At 44.4% G+C, this 18,053-nt stretch overlaps 1 protein-coding gene across 1 annotated transcript in view; it reads right to left on the reverse strand.

Annotated features, from left to right (window-relative positions):
* adcy6a (adenylate cyclase 6a) overlaps nucleotides 1-18,053 on the reverse strand; it is a 50,374-nt gene that overhangs the window by 3,465 nt on the left and 28,856 nt on the right. Inside the window, exons 4-22 of the mRNA XM_052483088.1 lie at nucleotides 8,762-8,911; nucleotides 8,483-8,604; nucleotides 5,719-5,830; nucleotides 5,494-5,621; nucleotides 5,111-5,269; nucleotides 4,433-4,574; nucleotides 3,799-3,927; nucleotides 3,509-3,537; nucleotides 3,158-3,305; nucleotides 2,931-3,028; nucleotides 2,743-2,830; nucleotides 2,530-2,646; nucleotides 2,229-2,387; nucleotides 1,876-2,051; nucleotides 1,722-1,775; nucleotides 1,397-1,529; nucleotides 1,022-1,285; nucleotides 626-830; nucleotides 296-420 (exon numbers count right to left, since the gene is read on the reverse strand). Of these exons, the coding sequence (XP_052339048.1) occupies nucleotides 296-420; nucleotides 626-830; nucleotides 1,022-1,285; nucleotides 1,397-1,529; nucleotides 1,722-1,775; nucleotides 1,876-2,051; nucleotides 2,229-2,387; nucleotides 2,530-2,646; nucleotides 2,743-2,830; nucleotides 2,931-3,028; nucleotides 3,158-3,305; nucleotides 3,509-3,537; nucleotides 3,799-3,927; nucleotides 4,433-4,574; nucleotides 5,111-5,269; nucleotides 5,494-5,621; nucleotides 5,719-5,830; nucleotides 8,483-8,604; nucleotides 8,762-8,911 (2,538 nt within the window). The remainder of the gene's footprint in view (nucleotides 1-295; nucleotides 421-625; nucleotides 831-1,021; nucleotides 1,286-1,396; nucleotides 1,530-1,721; nucleotides 1,776-1,875; nucleotides 2,052-2,228; nucleotides 2,388-2,529; nucleotides 2,647-2,742; nucleotides 2,831-2,930; nucleotides 3,029-3,157; nucleotides 3,306-3,508; nucleotides 3,538-3,798; nucleotides 3,928-4,432; nucleotides 4,575-5,110; nucleotides 5,270-5,493; nucleotides 5,622-5,718; nucleotides 5,831-8,482; nucleotides 8,605-8,761; nucleotides 8,912-18,053) is intronic.

The following is an 18,053-nucleotide window of genomic DNA, read 5'->3' on the forward strand; positions in this document are numbered from 1 at the left end:
TAAAATACAAGGTGAGACATTTTCTTTGCACTATGGCCGTGACCTACTTGTTGTGTGTACGTACTCACATGTATATGTAACTGACAGATGCACACACACAAGCACACTACATGTTTAATGATTTTAAATGTATGTCATTTGTAATGTATTTTGTCTGTAATGTCTTTCTCGTTGTGTCGGACCCCCGCAAGACTAGCTGTCGCCATTGGCGCCGGCTAATGGGGACCTTAATGCAAAAAAACATTAGGAGCTGAGTATGAGCTACTGAGTGTTAACTGATTGACATCCTCCATACCTGAATGCGGTCGGGGACTCCTGTGCTGTCCATGCGACTGGCCACGTTGACTGTGTTCCCCCAGATATCGTACTGTGGCTTCCGTGCTCCAATCACCCCTGCCACCACTGGGCCAATGTTCAGACCTGAGAAAAGAGAGCCAGTTATTAACATAGCGGTTATTCATACCAAACTCACGCATCCAACTAAATTCTACTCCATTTACTATCAACCAACTCTCTCTTTGGTCTGCCATACCGGTTTCGATCCCACTCAATTCCTGTCCGTTTCAGGGGTTCGTGTGAACTTCAACCTCACCTAGCTTGTTTAATTCAGACTGTTTCCCCTCACCTATCTTCATCTGGAAGTTGTTGAAGGAATGCTCGTTGATGTACTTCATCTGCTCCCTCAGTCTCATGGCGTAGTCGGCCAGAGCCGTGATGTGGGAGCGGCCCTCGCGGTCGTAGGTGGAGTCATTGAGACCCGAGGCGGCCATGTAGGTGCTGCCGATGGTCTTGATCTTCTCCAGCTGACGGAACCTCTCCTCACTGATGATCTTAGAGCAGGACAAAACACACACAGGCTCAGGTTCGAGACAGACCAAAAAAAGAATCCTGTTTAAAATGCATGAGGACCAAAGATGATAGTACCAAAAATTCACCAAAGGGCAAAAGACACTGAATTAACAATGATACTCGGCCTCCAAAATCCCATGGGCTAACCCTCTCCTATCCTCTCCCTCTTTACCTCGTCAAAGTCGGCGATGATCTCGTTGAGCAGCCGGAGGCACTCCACTCCCTCGTTGTTGGCCTCCAGCTCCACGTAGAACTCAGAGAAGTTGGAGATGGAGGCGAACATGACGGCCACACACTCACAGGACTGGTAGTAGAGCTCGTCGTTCCTCCGCTCCCGCGCCAGGAAGTGAGCGGCCACGTCCTTGGGCAGGATGTTGTGGAGGAGGCGGCGGTTGTACGCCTGCAGCTCCTCCATCTCCTCCTTCTCTTCTGTGGCCTGGAAGGAGGATGTGAGGGAGCAATGTTAAGATAGGTGGGGGGGGGGCATACGCTACACTGTTCTGCTTTAGTCAAGGAAGAGGAGTGCTCCCCTGTAGGCTCATGGTACCTGTAGTTTCCAGAGGAAGTCGAGGCGTGACGTGGACTCCACCTGCTGGGCGTGGAGGTAGAGCGCCAGCACAAACACAGTGAGAATCACAGGAGTCATGACCCTCAGGGAAACTTTGGTCTCACTGAACGGGCTGCAGAGAGACGGAAGAGGAGGTCAGAGAGAAATTGCTAGAAAGAAAACAAAGAAAGACACAAGCCAAACCGCAGAAAGACAGAGTGAGTCAAAGAAAGAGAAACTGGGCCATACACACATCCCTACACAGATCTAAAATAATTTTTAACAAATTTAACGATTTCAGAAAAGCTTTTGAATCCAAACCTACCACTCGTCTGTAGTTTCATTGAAACTGGACCATTGAATAGTTTCATTGAAATCACTGGAGGTGAAAGATAAGAAAAGGGTTTAGTCAAATCCACTTTCAGCGGAAAACATGTACGACCATGTTGTGCCCTCCTGAACGCAGCCCCAGTACTCACAGGGCATTGGAGGTGACGAAGAGGTCAGCGTTGTCGAACAGCGCCACCTGTGGCCACTCCACCAGCAGCAGGAAGGTGAGCTGGATGAGCAGCATGAGGGCCAGCTTGCCTATACTGCTGATCTGGAGGAACACTGAACACGCCAGCAGGGTCAGCAGCACACTGTAGCTGAAATACTGAGGGAGAGAAGGACAGAGAGTATTTGTCAACTTTTAGTCTTCATTGACTGATTGATGATCCGATTGATCTGTTATTACGAAGAACATAAAAGGTATTTTCTGGTCCATATAAAGACGTGTGAAAAACGTTGTTTTTCAATCGGCATACCTGACATCAGTGACACACCCACTCACCTCTGGGAAGGGGCATGAGGGGCCCTGGCTGGGACAGATCTCTAGACCCCCGTCTACAGACACAGACAGGTTGCGGATGAGACATGGCGTCACCATGGCAACAGAGATGTTCAGCTCCCGGGAGATACAGACCACCAAGCTCTCTGTGTCACAGGCAAACTGCAACAGAGGAGACGCACACAAAAATGTTAATTTGTGTGTGTGTGTGTGTGTGTGTGTGTGTGTGTGTGTGTGTGTGTGTGTGTGTGTGTGTGTGTGTGTGTGTGTGTGTGTGTGTGCGTGTCAATCTGTTCAGTCTCACCATGTTGACAAAGGCAGAGATGAAGACAAGGATGATGGTGAACACCCCCACCAGAGTGCTGTTGGTACGAGACTGGACTATCTTCTTTGACACCGTCTGCATCGCAGCTGGAAACAGCTGCACGAGAGGAGGAATAGAGGAAAGAGAGTTTAGAGTCCGGAATGCACGTGGGTGTGTACACTAGGTAATGTGTGTGTCGTGGGGGTTTCGTACCTTAACGCAGGAATATATGGCACAGATGAAGAGGATGTTGGCGAGGATGATGAAGATACTGATGTAGATCCCTAGCATGACCGGGGTGCTGCAGGACAAGACACACAGACGGAGGACTCAGAAACGTGTACGCGCACGTGCGCGTGCGTGCGCGCGCGCGCGTGCGTGCGTGTGTGTGTGTCACTCACTGTGGAAATATGACAATCTGGATGAAGGAGATGAAACAGAAGACCAGGAGAGTACAAGCTACGTAACCCCCGAAGCGATCGTCCACCTTCTTCGAATACTACCAGAGAGACAGATCAAAACCCGTTAAAAAATGGACTCAGCAGAAAGCATCAGGGGACTTTGACAGTGGATAGGGACGACACAATACTCCAGGGATGAACTAAATAATGCCCAGAGGCAGACAGACCTTTTTTTCCAAGCTGGACGTCTGGAAGGTGAGCAGGAACTTCTTGACGTGGTCCTTCCTCAGCTGGTCGATGCTGCGGGCGTCGATGGCTCGCCCCAGAAACTCATCCACCTCATCCTCGGGGTTCATTGCCTCCTGGGCACCACGGCTGGAAAGGGGGAGAGTAGCGAGGGAAGGGGGAGAGGCGGGAGCGAGGGAGCGAGAGAGCGAGGGAGAGAAGAGAGGTCAAATGGTAAGACCTTTAGAGTACGCGAAAGTGTATCTTGGCGCGTAAGCCTGTCTACCTGGGTGTGTATATAGGTGACGGTATGCGTGTGTATCCCAAAAATCCTCAGGGCAATAACCACTCACTTGTCTTTGCTAGATGACTCATCAATCCCCTGAGAAAGAGAAAGAAAATTGGGATGAACCAACATACAAAAACACAGAGGAGAGATGTAAAACAGAGGGCAATAGATAAAACCCTGGCTGTGAGAAGTGCAGCTGGCCCTCAGGAGACAGGGGGGGAGAGACAGCAGAGACAATTGGTGGACACACAGAGCTCTCTCAGGAGAGGTGACATTAATAGGGTGAGACGATTGAGAGACTATAAGTAGAAGCCGGAGAGGTACAGATAAGCCGAGAGAGAGGTCCCGTCTCACCATCTGTCTGAAGACTTTGGAGTCCTTGGTCCTGGAGAACCTTGTGTCGGGCACCCAGGGAGGCATCAGGCCCTCGTTGGAGTTGGACCGCGTCCTCTGCATCTTGGCCATCATGTCCTTCTCGTCTTTCTACACAGAGGAAAGCAGACACACAGAGAGAGAGAGGTTAGACAAAATGATCCGGTGAAACCCTGGTGTGGATTAAAGGGATGCAACCCAACATAAAAAAAGACAACGGTTATTCCTGCTCACTTTTTAAGGCATCCCCAAGAGTTTCTAAGCCTGGTGGAAATGTAAAGCTGATTGGAATGGGTGAGAAACATGACTGATCTCTAGTGTCCAGTATAATGTTTGTGGCTAAATAGAGTACAGCTAGGGACCAAACGATGAATGTTCCAGTCGCGTCGGGGACGACTGTAACATTTTAGCCAACCCTAAACCCTTCTCCTAACCTTAACCTACTTCTCCTAACCAGCTATGTTCATTCTCCTAACCAGCTGCGCTAGTTGTCATAACCTGCTACATAGTCACTTTCGGTCCATAGCGGTACTCCCATCTTGCCAAAACTCTGCATACTGTAACAGAACTGTATGTGTGGTGGTTGGCAGGTGTAGGAAATAGTTTTGTTACTAACCCTTTTCTGGCTGCAGCCCAGAACCAGGAAGGTCTCGATGCTGTTCTCCTTCAGGTAAGCGTTCCTCTCCCCCCCGAACCCAGGCTCCACCTCATAATCCCCATTCAGATACTGCAGAGTGGCCTTGGTGATGTGGATCCTCCTGGAAAGGGGACACAAGGTCAGTCTCTCTCTCTCTCTCTGTGTCTGTTTTTTATTTATTTTTATTTCACCTTTATTTAACCAGGTAGGCAAGTTGAGAACAAGTTCTCATTTACAATTGCGACCTGGCCAAGACAACGCAAAGCAGTTCTACACATACAACGACACAGAGTTACACATGGAGTAAAACAAACATACAGTCAATAATACAGTATAAACAAGTCTATATACGATGTGAGCAAATGAGGTGAGGTAAGGGAGGTAAAGGCAAAAAAAGGCCATGGTGGCAAAGTAAATACAATGTAGCAAGTAAAACACTGGAATGGTAGATTTGCGGTGGAAGAATGTGCAAAGTAGAAATACAAATAATGGGGTGCGAAGGAGCAAAATAAATACAGTAGGTAAAGAGGTAGTTGTTTGGGCTAAATTATAGGTGGGCTATGTACAGGTGCAGTCATCTGTGAGCTGCTCTGACAGTTGGTGCTTAAAGCACTATGTGTCTGTGTGTGTGTGTGTGTGTGTGTGTTTTTCCCTCACCCTGCCTTGCCCCCAGCCTCCATATGGTTGGCTAGTGTGACATCATTGGACCACACGTCAAACTGCCACTTCCTGAGTCCCAGCACCCCACAGTGCACACGGCCACTGTGGATACCCACACGCATGTTCACGTTGACCCCTGTCACCTCTCGCACCAGCCTGCACATCACACACACACACACACACACACACACACACACACACACACACACACACACACACACACACACACACACACACACACAGAAGATGTGTGTTCCATTTCTTTCCAAAAAACACATGATACCCCAACAGACCGAGGCAATACATTATACATATTTTAATGATATTTCATGTCTAGAAAATATGCCATCTCCCCACACACAGACGTTCCTCATACTCACGAGATGGCCTCTATCATGTCGACGCCCATCTCCACACAGCAGTGGGCGTGGTCAGCGCGGGGCTCAGGAAGCCCAGACACACAGTAGTAACAGTCGCCCAGGATCTTAATACGCAGACAGTGGTTCTCCTGCAGAGAGAGATTAACACAGGACACTGAATGGAGGAAAATTAACAAAATGGGGAGAAGGCGAAAAGAGAGAGGTGAAAGAGAAATGCTTATTTACCGATGCTAGTTTGTCGAATCGGGCGAAGAGCTCGTTGAGTGTCATGACCAACTCCTGAGCCGTACACTGAGATGCCAAGCTGGTGAAGCCCTCAATGTCTGCAAACAGAATACTGAGGAAAAAGAAAAAGATAGGCTTGATTATTGATTGACTGAATTATCAGATGATCCTTTATCCGCCTCCTCTGCTTGTCTGTATGTGTGTGTGTGTGTGTGTGTGTGTGTGTGTGTGTGTGTGTGTGTGTGTGTGTGTGTGTGTGTGTGTGTGTGTGTATCTGAAACTTAGTGTGTATACTCAGTGCTTTAATTGAATCTGGGCTGGAGCTCCCCATCTTTGGGGATTATCTTATATTGGCTGCTGGTAATTAACTATTCCCTTACTATCCTTAATTAGCCTGCTCTCTATCAAACCCGAAGTGTGTGTGTGTGTGTGTGTGTGTGTGTGTGTGTGTGTGTGTGTGTGTGTGTGTGTGTGTGTGTGTGTGTGTGTGTGTGTGTGTGTGTGTGTGTGTGTGTGTGTGTGAATATTGATCTGCAAGTAACACTTCATTTTTCAAGTAATTACTCAGAGATCGATGGCACTAGAAAGACCATATTTTAGGACAAATAACTTATTTTTGTCCTCTATCACTAGCAACTATAATTTCATTTTCGGGGGTAAATTAGTTGAAATTAAATCGATCGAAAACAGAACTACCGCAATGTTACTTTTGCACCTGCTGGTGGGGCGGGAGTAACACAGTCTTGGGGCGGAAATAACAGCTGGCGAGAAGTGCACAATATCGGTCTTATCTCCATGTTTCTGGTTTGTAATGCTTGTTACTTTCAATAAATGTACTATCGGCCATCATTTCATGTTTGTGTCGATTTGAATAATCAATGCTATTGAAATTTATGGAAATGGACGTGCATCAACATCGCAATGTTGCGCAACCACACTATTTTGCCTTAAAATATTAATCTGACTATAATAGATGAAATAAATATTAACCATCATTTTCTCATCTCACTTTAATGGTATATGTAGTAGATGTTTCTCACAATTGTCAGTGACGATTCATGCTTAGCCCTACCAATAAGGTGCGGCAGCGTAGCCTAGTGGTTAGAGCGTTAGACTAGTAACCAGAAGGTTGCGAGTTCAAACCTCCGACCTGACAAGGTACAAATCTGTCGTTCTGCCCCTGAGTTAACCCACTGTTCCCAGGCCGGCATTGAAAATAAGAATGTGTTCTTAACTGACTTGCCTGGTTAAATAAAGGTTAAATAAAAAAATTGTAAAAGGTGCGCTACAGCTGTCCTTGAATTCTCTTCACAAACTGCAAACTCATCCTGCTTGACACAAAGAAATTGACCCCCCAGAATCATAAATATATATTTTTAACCACTAATCTGTAGATAAAAGCTAGTGAGAAGCTGATCCTTCACTTCAATTCAATTGATGAAGGCATAATTCTAAAAATGACATATATAATTTTCAAACATTCAGTCACTTGTTGATATTTTGCTAAAATTATAAAAGCAATATGAACTAGAGACAATGGCCGGTGCTTAAAAGTTTATTTTATTCCAGGTCATCAGTTACCATTGTGTTACTTTTGTTCCACCTGTAACTTCTCCCAGGCTAACACCCAAGACTACACTCTTAGAAAAATGGTGCTATCTAGAACCTAAAAGAGTTCTTCAGCTGTCCCCAAAGGAGAACCCTTTGAAGAACCCTTTTTTGTTCCAGGTAGAACTCTTTTGGTTCCAGGTAGAACTTTTTGGGGTTCCATGTAGAACCCTTTCCACAGAGGGTTCTATCTGGAACCAAAAAGGGTTCTAGCTGGAACCAAAAAGTTATCCTATAGGAACAGCCAAATAACCCCTTTGGAACCTTTTTTTCTAATAGCGTAGCTAGCATGATACTTGAAACCTATGCTATCATTTAGTCACTAGATGGGTTAAGAAAATTACATATTTTTGGAACCTTAAACTACTAAATACTCTACAATGCTCGAAACCCCTTTTTGTTGATAACATTGTCGGAAAGGGCTGCTTTTTTTTGTTGCAGGGAGCTCGTCCTCCGCATTAGGAACGAGCTGAGTTCACTCCGTCATTCTAGCTTCCGCGTTAACTTAGAAAATGGGTGAGCTACTTTTGCCTGTGTTACTTTCATCCCAGCTCTCCCCTACTGTTGAATATGAGGCACAGAAATTCTAAGAGTAGTTTGCCTAGAGCAATTTAAAAATAAAAAAACTTTATTTAAACTAGGAAAGTCAGTTAAGAACCAATTGTTATTTACAACGACGGCCTACACCGGCCAAACCCGGACGATGCAGGGCCAATTGTGCGCTGCCCTATGGGACTCCCAATCACAGCCGGTTGTGATACAGCCTGGATTTGAACCAGGGTGTCTGTAGTTACGCCTCAAGCACTGAGATGCAGTGCCTTAGACCGCCGCGCCACTCGGGAGTGTGATAAAAGCGTGACAAAACACATGAACATTGTGTGGTGGTCCTTCTGTAGCTCAGTTGGTAGAGCATGGCGCTTGTAACGCCAGGGTAGTGGGTTCGATCCCCGGGACCACCCATACGTAGAATGTATGCACACATGACTGTAAGTCGCTTTGGATAAAAGCGTCTGCTAAATGGCATATATTATTATTATTATATATTATGTTAGACGTTAGAAGTCATAGCTCTTGTCAGTTTGGTTTGATCAAGTAATGCTGTGAATACAGATGTGTTGTTGTCAGGGGTTATAAAGACGAAAGTGTCTATGCTGACCTGACGTTGTCATGTTTCTGGATGTAGATCTTATGGAACATCATGTCTTCCTTTTTAGCGTTGATGTCGGCCTTCATCTCCATGGCAACGTGCCTTGGCAACACAGACAGCAACAGGCGCTCCTGAAGTGTTGGGAGAGAAAAAAAAAACTGTCTAGGTTAGCAGCTGCATTTAATAGTTATGCCCTTCAAAATTCCTGCTTTCTGTCAGTCAATGGAGGTGTTTACAGTGTGTGTTTGTGTGTATCTGTATTAATATATCTGTCTGTCTGTGGTGTACCTGCTGCTGGTTCTCTCTCTGCAGGTGCAGTCTGGCCTGAATGTATCCTCTGGTCTCCTGGAAAGCCTGTCTCTGAGACACCTCGGCAGGGTAGTGGGTACATATCCCAATGATGTTAGTGCACAGGAAGATCAGCACATTGGCGTTCAGCTAGAAGAGAGGAGGATAAAGGGAGGGGGGGGGGACATTTTGAGCCTTGACCCCACATTTAAAAATGATCTGTTTTACCCGTAGCCCTTTACACCTGTATACAGGGTGAAAACGTCAGATTTGGACACTGATAAGTTCCTAGATTGGAACGCAGTGGCTGTACAGTAACATGCTATACATGCTGTCAGAGCTCAGGGTCTCTGCTTCACAGAGCTGAAATTGGTTTTGACCGACCGACGTTCTAAACTTGAGCTGAGAATTAAGAGGACTCAAAAGTATTTTGAAAGATGAGACGTGGAGGATAATAAATACCGCTTCGATGTCATACAAGCAAGCCAAAACACCCGTTGAGTCCAAATGTACATTTCACATTTCGCATATCGTAAAACTCTGGGATGCAGGGCTGTGTTCAAAACAACTACAAGTGTACTTGCTCTAGTTCGTCAACGGCACAGCCTGGAGAGCTTCAAAAGAGTACCTTGTAGTTGAAGAATCTTCTTTGAGTCATAAAAGCGCATTGAAATGACTTGGGAACTGTGCACGCTTTGGAGAGGTGTGTGGCCACTTGGAGACACCAGTTTGACATCTCACTCAAAACTTTGTCATTGTTCGTCAACTTTGTCATCTTGTCATTGTCTTCTGTTGCACCTACCACAATTTTTTCAAATACTATTATTATGTTACTGAATGTGTCCAGAGTATTTTCAGATTTAGTTAGCAACAAATATTGCAAGAAGAACAGTAAATGTAAAAATGTACAGAAAATCAACAATGTAGCGTTTGGATTCAGTCGTGTCAGGTGAACTGTTGCGTCCTCACCTTTAGTCCAATCATTTTCCAATCATCTCCAAACTGTTCGCTTTTAATTGCTACCACGTTTATGCACACGCTTTCCATATTTCTTGTGTAAAACATGTCAATGTAGCCCTATCCATATAGGACAATTCCCACAAGTGTAAAGGGTGAAAGGCCCAATGCATTCAAACATTTGATTTCTCTGTGTTTTATGAGAACACTATGAAAACGGGACAATACTGTGAAATTGTGAACATTATGAGTGTAAGAGCTGTTTGAAAAGGCCACCTGAAATCTCAGCCTGTTTTAGTGGGATGGCGTTTTGGTCTGCCCGGTAACATCACCAGGTTGTAAATAGTGTTAATAGCTAGTTAACAGCTTGCTTTCAGACCACTCCCTAACAGTACAAGCTACATTTTTTGCTTAAGAAATGTATCTTTGCTAACGACGCTATTTTTTGCTATAGTTGACCATTTTTATTGAAAACAATCACTGTACTTAATTGTTACCCAGATAGGATTTGATATGGAGATTAAAACAGATGCATTGGACCTTTAACATTCTGTGCTAGGGGGCAGAGTAGAGCCATGCTGTGGGTACCTGGATAGAGACTCACTGTACTGACTGACTCACTCACTCACTACACAAGGAATCTGACACTGAAATGGTATTTTCCTCGCCATGCAATAAAACAGTGGCGCAGGTCTACTGACATTTCTACGGTTGACAACATCTCCAGGAAATGCACCTAACTCTCTAGATGGGAATTTCAAAGTACACGGATACCTCACAGTGGACCAAGATTATACCGTAATGAATACGTGTACCGATAGCATACAATCTACCCTTCCCCCGCCCCATCTTTCTCTCCCGCTCCCCCTCCCCCTGCTAGAGATGAAACTGTTTTCAATTGCATATCACAATTAGTGACCAGAATTATCACCGTTATCAGTATTATCACAGTATTGTTCAAATGTGCTGGAAATGTTCAAAAAGTACTAATACACACACTGAAATCATTTCACCAACTTTTATATTGAAAACCAACAAACGACAAATCAAATTAGCAGCACTATGCACTTTTTTTGTGGGCATAAACACTAAAGTAACAACATGAAAGATGGCACCATGTGGCCATGACAGGAAGAAGTTCCCCAAGCACAGGTTTAAATGAGCACAACCTTAAGTAAGCAAACAAAATCAAATAAACAACAAATACAATTAGCAGCACTCACTTTGTAGTGAGGCACGGCAACCTTCATCAGCCTCAGAAAGCCGGGCCTCTGAAACAATTTGAAATGGCATCACGTCCTTTGCAATGTAATATGAAAGGGCTACAGTTGAGGTCTTGAGCATTTTTGTTGTTGTTGATGTGGGTGCATAAGCAGCCTGCCTTTTTAAATGCTTGCTAGAGTGTCTGTGTCACAACTGTAGACGAGGAGGGACCGTAAGCATCACTGGGTTTGCCTGCTGCACGTCCATCTCTGTAAACAAGGGAATAGCAAATGTATTATTATTATTATTATTACATTATAAGTACACAAACAAGAGTGTGTGAGTATATGCAATTGCCCCATGCACAATTTACATACATTCTTAATGAGTCTTAAGACTGTGATAGTAATCGCAATGTGCCCAACAATTGACATAAATACAGGAGCCTTGTATAGGAGTCTATAGTGGTTCTCCTGCTGGAACAGTTGTAGAAACAAGTCGACGTCTACCGGATTTTAAATGAACAAAATATATTGGTTGGGTAAAACGTCATAACGTGTTATCGTGTGTAATTGGCGAATAGTCTGCAGACACACGACGCCTACAACAGCAGAACAACGCGCAGTGTTTTTACAAGAGTTTGCAACACTGAAAGCTTCAGTTACCTGATTGACACGCTATTAGCAAGTCAGACAGACAAACCATGACATGTTCCCCCCATTCCGAAGTCCCCACATCATGCATTGAGCTAAAAGTGAACTTACCTTGCATTCGCTATAAAGTGGTGGGGTGGTGGTCATTAAGATTGATCCAAAGAGATTTGAAGTGTTGCGCCCTTTCGCAGGTTGTTGTCCTGCAGACAAGGTGATCATCTTCGATTAAGTTTCCCCTCAACACTCTTGTAAAAAAAAAAAGAATAATACGACCACACTTCAGATGTGGTCCTCTTAGAAGGCTGACAAATCTCCCGAGTGCTGTCACTGCCTTCCGTCATGTTTTCACACAAAACAAAACCCACGTTGCATGCTGCGCCTGCGTCCGACCGTTGCTACATTTGGTTGAGTTTTTCCAAACCGTGGTAATCAAACACGGTTTTTAATGATAATTCAAAATTTCAAATGGTAATTCTAATCGTAGGGAATTGCACTGTGGTTGATCGTGAAACCGGTAAAACCGTTTCATCCCTACACAGCTCTCTTTCGTTTATTCTATGATGGCTTCCATACAGATGCACAGGTCAAACTGTGGTCAATGACAAAGTGTAGTTCTCATGGGCTGAGATGTGCAGTTAAATCATTATAATACCTTACATACATACATACACCTGACCTTGTATGGAAATACACAGTATCCATGCATGCGCTCCTGCAAACACCCAAATTCACACCCACGCGCGTCCACACATGCACACGCACACCAACAACAGCAACATTAACATTCCCTTTGGAATCATGCTGATCCTGTTTGTTTCCTTCTGTTCTCATCCCCTCATTGACCACCTCATATGTTTTACAGCTTGCTTTCTGAACTCCTTACACTTTAAACAGGCATTTTTTTTAATGTGTCTTGTGCATGTCACACTGTCCCCAGAGTGTCCCCCAGCTGCAGTGTGGGAAAAACCACTGCCCTTTGACCCGACGAGAAGCAGTTTCCTTTAAAGATGGCCTCTTCTTCACAGCACGCTGCGTGTGAGAGAGAGAGAGAGAGAGAGAGAGAGAGAGAGAGAGAGAGAGAGAGAGAGAGAGAGAGAGAGAGAGAGTAGAAACCCTCCACCCTCCACTGCTTTTGGACACTAACACAGGCTGGCCGCATGCCAACAGGAAACACTGTGATGTCACATCCTATGTGGAGACCCTAAATTAGCACAGACAAGTTGTTATGGTGCGAATGAGGCGGAGAGGGTTAAACAAGGTCACCCCAATCTATACCACATCTTTCCATTGAGGTATAAGAGAATGTATTTTGCCAACCCTCCACGTCTTTCTTTCTCTCTTATGCTCTCCCTTTACTTAATATGAAAGGGATTCTATCCTTGTAAATATTTGAATCATCCTGAAATAGACAGTCGGGGTGCCACATCATTATGCAGGTGAAGCCTGCCTCCTACTGGCCAGAGACAGTAACACATGTAGGATTGTTTTGAACGACTTCAATTGATTTCAGTTTACAGCAAAACATACAACCGTATTGGTTCCCACACTTTAACAATATTTCTCCGCCCAAGAATATCTGTAGAGTTTCCGAAGATACTCGCACTCAAACCAAAAAAGGACAAATCCAAGGAGGCCGAGATGCAAGGATATACTTCACTTAATCCATGCTCGAAACAATACAAAGCTGAAAGTGCACGGTGCTAAAAAGTGAGGAAAAAGCACTGTTTTGCAATGTGCACTTTCAGCTTTGTATTTTTTTAAGCACGGATTAAATTAAATATATCCTTGCATCTCGGCCTCCTTGGATTTGTCCTTTTTATGGTTCTCACGCACCTGCTGCCATTCATTCTCACCCTCAATACAGGCTTCCTCCCAAGAATATTACACAGAAAGGGATGAAATCCCACCAAGCCCAAAATATGTGTGCATTTCGTCAAAGAAAGTCAGTTGGTGGCTAATACCCCCTGATCTCTTAATCCACATCTGACCCATGAATGAACTTTGAACTCTCCCTGACCTTTCCGAAAAACAAGTGCACAGGTGGATATGCAGAGTTTTTACACCAAAGAGGGAAACAATTAAAACAGGAAGAATTAAAGAAGAGAGAAATATACCAGGAACGTGGAGAACATGGGGCAAGGGAGGAGCAAGATATATAGAATGAGAAACAGTCATGAAAAATTGAGAGGCAGGAATATATGTGACCTAAGGGAATGGGGTGAAGACTGGGAGGGGTGAAGGGGGTGAGAATAGAACAAATAGAATAGCATACAATGGACAACAACAGATAACATGGAAGACAGGGGGATGTTGAGGGGAGGAAGGATGTGGTGGTAGTGGAGGGAGAGAGAGATAGTAAGGGAGGGAGTGAGGGGAGGGAGAGAGGGAGAGAGAGAGAGATAGTAAGGGAGGGAGCGAGGGGAGGGAGGGAGGGAGAGAGAGGGAGAGAGAGATAGTAAGGGAGGGAGTGAGGGGGGAGAGAGAGATCGTAAGGGAGGGAGTGAGTGAGTGAGGGAGGGAGAGGGCAAGAGAGGGAGAGAGGGGAGTGAGGGAGAGAGAGTAAGAGAGGGAGAGGGGAAGGAGTGAGGGGGAGAGAGGGAGAGAGAGAGATAGTAAGGGAGGGAGCGAGGGGAGGGAGGGAGTGAGGGAGAGAGATACTAAGAGAGGGAGAGAGAGATAGTAAGGGAGGGAGCGAGGGGAGGGAGTGAGGGAGAGAGAGATAGTAAGAGAGGGAGCGAGGGGAAGGGGTGAGGGGGAGAGAGGGAGAGAGGGAAGGGGTGAGGGGGAGAGAGGGAGAGCGAGAGAGAGAGAGAGCTGGAGAGGACAGATATGGGCCACAGTGACATTAGGCAGATGGCTCCTAGCACTCAGCTCTGTTTACATTACTCTCACTGTTCAAGCAAAAACAGCCCAGAGAGAAGAATGAAACCTGGTATGTGTGTGTGTGTGTATGTGTGTGTGTTTACTTAAGTGGTCTGTGTGTACAGGTGAATGTATGCTGCCCGTGTGTGTCTAGAGAGTACTGTATGCATATATGTGAGGGAGAGTTGACATTGCCTGTGTGTCTTCTTGCTTGTGACAGAGTGTTGTCTGTGTGTATAGTTGTACTATACGGTATGTATGTAGGATCACGGGCCAGGCCTAATTGCTTGCTTTTCTCAAGAGCGAGAGAGCCTGCAGGTTTACACGACAGCACACACACGTACTGTTCAGGAGCTCCACTCAGCACCATCTACCTGTTGTGGGCCTACACCTGTCCCGGTCTACAGTCACACACACACACACACACACGCACACACACACACACACACACACACACACACACACACACACACACACACACACACACACACACACACAACCTTATATTGTCCACGCCACAATACAGTAGGACATACTACTATTGTCTATTAATCATTTCCTGTAGTCAAATGACCTAGTGGCCTCATGTTATTAATACTTTTCATCATTTTATAATTAATAAACAGTATGTCTTTTTTTAAACGCCAAAAAAAACAGTGTTTCTATGACAAACAGTTTTGTCATATTGCAGTCCTCTGTGATGTATATAAAGTGTAATATTGTGTACGCAAACTCAAAAATGAATTACTATTCCAACTCTATATCTGACATGGTACAGGTGTCTTTCTTTTTTATAAAGCCCGTCGAGAGATGCATACTTTTGTTTGAATGTCGATTTCTTCAAGGCGACCGAGAAGCACCGAGAAGCACTGTTTGTGAACCGGATTTAGCCCACTGCGGTAAAAAGTCTATTACATAGTGATTAGTAGGAGGACCCTCTAAAACAATAATAGTTGTAGTATCTCAGGGGGTACAGTCCATACTCAGTGTGTCACTCTGTAGACAGAGAACCTAATCCTTGGTTATCAAAATGGAGTTACGTAAACCAGTAGTCCCTGATTTAGACAGGGGAAAAAGAACAGCAGCAGCAAATGACAAAAACAGCACAGGATACATTAAAATGCATTTAAAAAGCCTCTAAAAGGCTTAGCGTGGATGGGCAGGGTCCATCAGTAAATGACCAAATGACTCAATGAATACGCAGCGGAATAAAAGGCTGCCGGACTCCAGTGATGACCTGGGATGCCAAAGAGTCTACAGTCTATACTTGTCTGTCTAAAACCATACAGAATCTGGTACAACTTTGTTCCTCACAGCAAGAGAACATTCCAGTTGATATGCAGTTACGTTTTGAATTGGTGCATATTGTTTTGTTCAGTAAAGAAATCCAACTGCATTGTTGCAGCTCTCAAATATATATATATATATTTTGAATTTATCCTGGAAACCTCATAATCTTGTTTGATTGAATTGCACCTAAACCTCTTTAAGCATTGTGGCATAAACAAGAATGCATTCTTATGTGGATACACTGAAACATACACAATCAACCACTAGCAAATTCACACCCAGTCCCCCAGCCCAGGCCATGCTCCACCACGCCGAACTCCCTTCCTCTCCTCTCCTCCTTGAACCCCACCACAGCTCCCCCTGCTCCCACATCTGCTCTCCCTAGCCATCATCACCCTGGAGGGCCAGATGAAGATGAGAGTGAGTTAATGGAATATCCAGGGGGTTTATTTATAAGTTTGGTTCCTTTATGATGAATTTAGCTCACCGGTCATTTACTTTACCAGGAAGTCTACGCTCTGGCCCCAGTGTCTATAAACATCATCTTTTAAGGCCAGAGGAGATCCTTTCAACACATCAGTTCCACCAGGGAAACAATTGTACTTAGAAGGAGAGAGAAAGTCAGAATGTATTTGGGAGAAAAGAGACAGCTGCGAGACGAGAAAGACACAGAAAGAGTGAGCTCCTTTGCTTAGCATCATCTTGTGCTAAATAGCGCCTTTCGAATAGTGCCACAGACCACACTTGTGTCCAACATACTCTGCAAAAAGGATGTTTTGTTTCTCGTCAACGTATTTATTTGTATGGAAAGATTCAATTAGACTATTAAGAAAATATATCTTTAGTCGTCAACTAGTGTTTTTTTTTTATCCCTAATGTATTTGTATGTGGTTCAGTAGATCATGATCATTAAGAAAGAGAAACACTTTTTAAAAATCTAGTTTGTTTTTTATCAATTTGTCTAGAATCCCCCCTTTTCTAGTTGCCCATTACAAGTCAACCAAGCATTGCCCGAGCCCAACATCTTATACCTTATATGATTTATGGTCAAACAGGTTTCCTTTGGGGAACGCTGGCGGTGACCTAATCTCAGAACCCAGAACCAAATCGTACGCACGCTAAAGCTAGCAGCTGACTATTCTTTTAACTTCTGTCACCAGAGATTATGTGTGACCTAAAACTGTCCTGAACTGAGAAGGAGGACAGGGTCTATGTGGGGCCTCGTGCTGCTTATAAAGGGCGTAGAGGCACATATAAGGCAGAGTTAGAAAGTAGTGCTGAGTGATAATGTTGTTCATTTTTTGGTTATTAAATAAATAAAACTAAACAACTAAACCACAACCGACCGACGTCCCACCCCCCAATTTTTCTAAAAAAGAAATTGTGAGCCCAAGAGAGAAATCAAATTATTCATGAGAGAAATCAAGTCAATAACTATGTGGGACGTTGGGCTTAAGCAAATATTCAACCTAGTTCAGCACAGAAATGTGGTAATGAACTACAATGACCATGATCCACTGCGCCTGTTCTTTCCTGCTCGGACAGAGATGGACACAACTGATTACATGTAATCTGATTACAAAAACTATAACTGTAATGTTACATTACCTGTTACAAAACATTGTAATCGGATTACATATACTTTAGATAAAACAAATGATTACTTCTTGGATTACTTTTATATTCAGAAAGGAGGTTTGCAAAAAATATATACATAACACCTTTATGTTTTCTCAATGACATTCAATTCATTCCACTTATATTTTACATTTTAGCAGACACTCTTATCCAAAGCGATTTACAGTTCCCAGCAAGGACACATATGGTATAGTAGCACTGCAGCAGGCTCATCCCTCCCCTCTTCCTCCCATCCTGCCCTCCTTCTTCCCCCTTTACAATATTCAGCCAACACCCAACACCCAACACTGAGGAACCGATCACAGCAGGGTGCTAGGAGCTCGGAGTGTTTGTGTGCGTGTGTGTGTGGACGTGTTTGGACCAGACTGGGGAAATTTTGTTAGTCCCCACAAGGTCAAATGCTATTTCTAGAGGGTTTAGGGTTAAGGTTAGAATTAGTGTTAGGGTTAGAATTACATTAAGGTTTAGGGTTAGGAGCTAGGGTTAGTTTTAGGGTTAGGGTTAGGATCTAGGGTTAGGTTTAAGGTCAGGTTTTTGGGTTAAGGTTAGGGTTAGAGTTAGTGTAAGAGTATGGGTTAGGGGTTATGGAAAATAGGATTTTGAACGGGACTGAATTGTGTGTCCCCACAAGGTTAGCTGTACAAGACTGTGTGTGTGTGCGTGTGTGTGTGTGTGCGTGTGCGTGCATG

The sequence above is a fragment of the Oncorhynchus keta genome, chromosome 28 (assembly GCF_023373465.1).
Source record: "Oncorhynchus keta strain PuntledgeMale-10-30-2019 chromosome 28, Oket_V2, whole genome shotgun sequence".
NCBI classification, from domain to species: Eukaryota; Metazoa; Chordata; class Actinopteri; order Salmoniformes; family Salmonidae; genus Oncorhynchus; species Oncorhynchus keta.